The following is a 4830-nucleotide window of genomic DNA, read 5'->3' as shown; positions in this document are numbered from 1 at the left end:
GAGTCACCCCACCATGTTTCTGTGATGGCGACTAAGTCATATCTCTCCCGCTGCACAATGGCTTCCAGCTCCTCCCGTTTGCCGCCCATGCTGCGTGCATTGGTGTAGATGCACTTGAGCTGGGCTATCGATTTCGCCCCCGGCATCGGCATGCCACCCCTCGGCTCATCTCTAGCGAGCCTGGTTTTATCCCCTCATATATCCTTGTATGTATATATCCATATATCCTATATATCCTTTATATTTTGCTTAAACATGCTTGTGTCTGTTTTATTAGCCTGACAAAATGTTCTGTTCTTTTTCCTGTTAAGTTAAATATCCATATTGTATTTGAAGGAGAAAAGGAATTTCATCGCAGTGTGAAATTATGGGGAGTAAGTATAAGAATAATTTTTCTATTAAAAAAAAAAAAAACAAACCACAACAAAACACAAGCCCTCAACTTCCTCTCTTTCAAAACAGTTTTATTTTCCTCGTTACTCTGTTTATTGAAAGAAGTTCAGTTAGATGTCATTCAGTAATCTACACTTTAATCTGAACCTAATGCCCCAAGTGATCAGGTATGATGTCATAGTTGATGCTGCTTTGAGCAGAAGGTGACCTCCTGAGGTCATTCCTGTCCCGGTTTGTCCGAAGGTCCCAATGCTACAATAGTGGTATTGCAGAAACCCTTGACACTATGTAATTGCATGCTTATGTATGTGTCAAACCAATGTATATGTTACACAGGCATATGTTCATGGCTTGGGAATGGGAGAGGGTTGACTTTTCCAGGTAACAAAGGGAACTCCATCTACCTAAACATCTACTGAAATTTAGTGATAAGATACTCTTCCTAACTTAATTCCCAAATATCTAGCAGTCTGTTTCTTAAATTGAAGTGTGAAATATGTTTTTTGTTCTAGGTAATCGATGTAAAGAGGAGTTACGTGAACATGACAGCTACAAAGATTGAACTTACTATGAGAAAAGCAGAGCCCCTATTATGGGCAAGTCTTGAATTACCTGTATCCAACACGCAACAAAAAAAAGAGAATTCAGATCAATAATGATTCCAAGAGACGAGTTATTTCCCATTACGAAGTGGTGACTTGCTACTGTAATCAAATATTTAACTTTTATATAGATTCATGTTTTTTATGCTAGATCATATGTTCCATTCTACAAAGAAATTTGATGCACAGTAAATGGGGGTGTAAACTTGAAGGGTAACAGCTATTTCTGCTCTTGCTCCCATGAATATATTTATTGTAGTTGGAGTGTCTCCATAGGGATTTAGAGTAGAAGAGCTATTGCCCTTTGCTTACAACCTTACCTACCATGCACTGACTAGCCAAACAGAGGTGTTCTCAGTCCACTGTGTGTGTTAATTTTTCAAGTGTTCGGTTTAGACTGGATCTACTGGGTAGCACGTGTTAAATTCGGCACTGTTCGTTATGGCGCATACAGTAACACAGATACAAAAATCTGAGTTCATGAAGTGATTAACATGCAATTCTACATCTAGAATAAAAAGGTACATAAACATAAATATGGAAGAACACTTGTAGACTTGCATTTTTGTCTTTGAAACTAAGGTTTGTTTCAATACCTGTTGGCTGTGGAGGGATGGAATAAAAGGTATTTTGCTAAGGATTTCAGTACTTGCTGATTCTTTTGCTGTCTTTCATGTGTAAAAGCCGGAGATCGGATTAAAATAAAAACAAAGTTGGCAAGAGGGGATTTTTTTTTTTTTTTACTCCTGTACCTTTGGTATTTGAATTGTTAAATATAAAAGTGAATGGACGGTGAAATGGCTGAATAACTTAACATCTCAGCTGTGGAGAATATGCAAACAGCAGACTATTGTAAAATTACCAAGGTGCTGTATATATTTGATAGTCATTAGAATGTGTTTTCTGTCCTGTTCTACAACGCTCAAAATTATGAATCTTTTTTCAAAGTAGTTGGATATGTGTAGTAGGAGAAGCCAGTACACACTGTAGGTGTCTGAGGAAAATTATTTCCATGTAGATATGCATAGTTCTTGTTTCTGAGGATGATAGTCTAAGAACTAAATTTATCTACAGGAGAAATCTTAGGAGAAACAAACCACAAGCTTTAAAATCTGTCTCAAATCATAGTTGTACCTTTGAATTAAAATATTTTTAAAATATTATTTCTTTTGAACAGCATAAGTAAAACACTGTGATTAGAAATCAAGACCTTATTTTTGGTTTCAGTTCTCCATCAGTAAAGATTTGTGGCTGAAAACAGGATAGTTTTAAAGATGATACTTTTGTCCAAGCAGCAATACATGCAGTAACGTTGTTTTCTTTTTCTGCTTGAAATAGTTTCTTAATTTGGGGTTGCAGCTGAAAGAAAAACAATGTTTTCGTATGTAAGTCATGCAAAACGTACACCGTTATTTATTGTGCCAAAACTTTATATATGTAAACAGGCAGTCCTGTGGACTGTTGAAATGTGTGGATGCTCGTCTACCTACCTTGGCAGATCTGGAATAACGCCAAGAGAAACGCCCAACATAGTAAAGCCTTTCTGAAGTTACATAGGGACTTCTAAGAATCTTACTGTTTTCCAACAGGTATAATTGGACTTGAGCTCGGAGTTCTGTCTCTAGCAGTACTTGAAATCCTACTTCATGCTTTAAGTGGTAGGAAATACATTACCAAAGAAACCGTCCCCAAACACCAAGAAAGTAACACAAGTGCTGTATATATGAAATTTGTTTTGGTGCTTCTTTACCTTCATTTCAAGATCCTGTTTCCTCATTGACTTGGAGGGAGTGTGGTCGCTTACTCCCTTGGGCCCCTATTGAAAGTTCCAGCTCTTAAGGTCTGCCTAAAAGATTCTATTAACCTCTAATAATGCCACCTTTGTTTTTTTCTTTTTAAATAAATTTGACTATGTCAGATGCTGTGAAGTGATAGGGTACAAGCTTACAAAAATGTGTGCCTGCAAATGGTCCTCTAAAAATGGAACAGGTGTTCCCTGATGTGTTCTGAACCAACAAGTGGAGCTCTTACTAGTGTAATACTGAGAACAATCACTTCAGTGGATGAGGAATTCTAGATAGCTGTAGCTACTAGCGTGCCATCTGTGGTTTTTGTATGCAGAACTCTGAACTTGGACAGCAAAATGAGCAGTGTTTGAATGCCAGGATAAAGTTCTTATTTAACAAGCAAGTTCAAACGTGTGTCTATCCATATGGATATATAAATACCCTACATACCTTACGTGCTCCACCTTTTTTAACATACTTTCAATTTATTTGCATCCTCGTGTGCAGTAGGTTTACATCATGTAAAATCCATTTTAAAGAATTACAAGGGAAATGGAATTTCCTGGGAAAACAGAATTTCTGTTTTTAAGCAAGTCATATTCTCCCTTAGTATTCTATATACTAAATGGAGAGAAATGTGGATGAATGGACCTTCTGCTGTTAATGCTGCAGGCTTTGGGACCCCATAACTATTTGTTACGCTCTTTCAAGCTACACTCTGCTGGTAGCTGAGTCAATGTGTCCATAAGTAGAAGAAAGCTCCTGTAAACATGGTCCTCAGTTTTGCATTTGCTTTTTATTCATTCCTCCTGCTCTCTTCCTGTTGTTCATACTTGCAGCACAAAATTAAAGATACTTCAGGAGTTCCATAATGACTTTCCCCATCAGTGGCAATAAAACCACTTTTAAAATTCACCCATTTAAAAAAAGTAGGCAAATAAAAAAAAAAAAAGCCCAGCTTGATCAGGTAAGAATGTATAGGTTTTACAAATAATAGCCTAGTTTTCTATGGCCTGCAATGCTTTCAAAATAAAGGGATAAACTTTCAGATGGTATAGGCTGCCGTAAGTCTCTTGTTTAACTGCATTAATTCTTAACAGCTTTGTGTAACCATATGTCTGCATCCATCATCGAGCTGCAAAAGCTGTATCACTTCCTGAATTTGAGCGTTTTGAGCAGTTGCTCAGAACAGGCTTCAACACACCAATGTTTGATCCCGGTATTTCATGAAATGACAGCTTGACGTGGATAGCGGTAGCTGACACTTCGATGGGATATTGGTTTGGCTGTAGCTTTTATTAGTAAATGTGGAGAGAAGGTGAAACCAACTGTAGAGTACCAAACCAATCACGATACTTTCTCAAAAGCAAGATTTGAAAACTAAGCTAAGTGATTTTTGATCACGTAGGCTTTCACCTGTCTAATAGTAGTGAAATGGAATTGCAAACGTGTGTACTGGAATACTGGCTGTTAAATTTACCCTTTTTTTCATGTTTTCAGAAGTTGTGCTGTACCTAAGAAGTTGGTTGACTTGGTACAGCCTAGCTATATTTTTATAATTAATGAGTCTTCGAAAGCTGTAGTGTGTTGCAGTGTGGGTTTCCACGTTACACATGTCGACAGCGTATTACATGTCTCAGAACTGACTGTCCAGGTGCATTTCCTTCACAATCCCTTTTTAATATGAAAAATCTCATGGGTATACAAGTTTGTGACAGAAATCTTAATCTTTTCCCTCATGTATAAGCCCATTTTCCTACCTAGCATTACATATCGTATCTGTGACAACATTTCTTGGAGGAGTTGGAATTTATTTTTAATGTTAATATACTGTTAAGCACTGGGCTGTTCAGCTACTCTGACTCTTACGTGGCACTGATGTAACGACAAAAAAATCTTCCATTGGATGATCTTCTGGAACGTGTACACTATCAAGTCACCATTTCAGTAGTTTAGGGACTAGTTTTACTAGGAATTTTGCCTTGAAAAAGAAATCTACTTATTCTATGGGACAATGCATTTTTTGCTTGCATTCTTTAAACATGGCA

General features: G+C 37.2%; 1 protein-coding gene across 1 annotated transcript in view; it reads left to right on the top strand.

Annotated features, from left to right (window-relative positions):
* CHORDC1 (cysteine and histidine-rich domain (CHORD) containing 1) overlaps positions 1 to 3721 on the top strand; it is an 82072-nt gene extending 78351 nt beyond the window's left edge. Inside the window, exons 11-12 of the mRNA XM_009334866.1 lie at positions 312 to 374; positions 906 to 3721. Coding sequence (XP_009333141.1) covers positions 312 to 374; positions 906 to 1049 — 207 coding nt within the window. The 3' untranslated portion in view covers positions 1050 to 3721. The remainder of the gene's footprint in view (positions 1 to 311; positions 375 to 905) is intronic.
* Positions 3722 to 4830: the final 1109 nt, after the last annotated feature.

Source organism: Pygoscelis adeliae, unplaced genomic scaffold, assembly GCF_000699105.1.
Source record: "Pygoscelis adeliae isolate BGI_AS28 unplaced genomic scaffold, ASM69910v1 Scaffold141, whole genome shotgun sequence".
Lineage (NCBI taxonomy): Eukaryota > Metazoa > Chordata > Aves > Sphenisciformes > Spheniscidae > Pygoscelis > Pygoscelis adeliae.
This window is presented reverse-complemented; position numbering and strand designations above follow the sequence as displayed.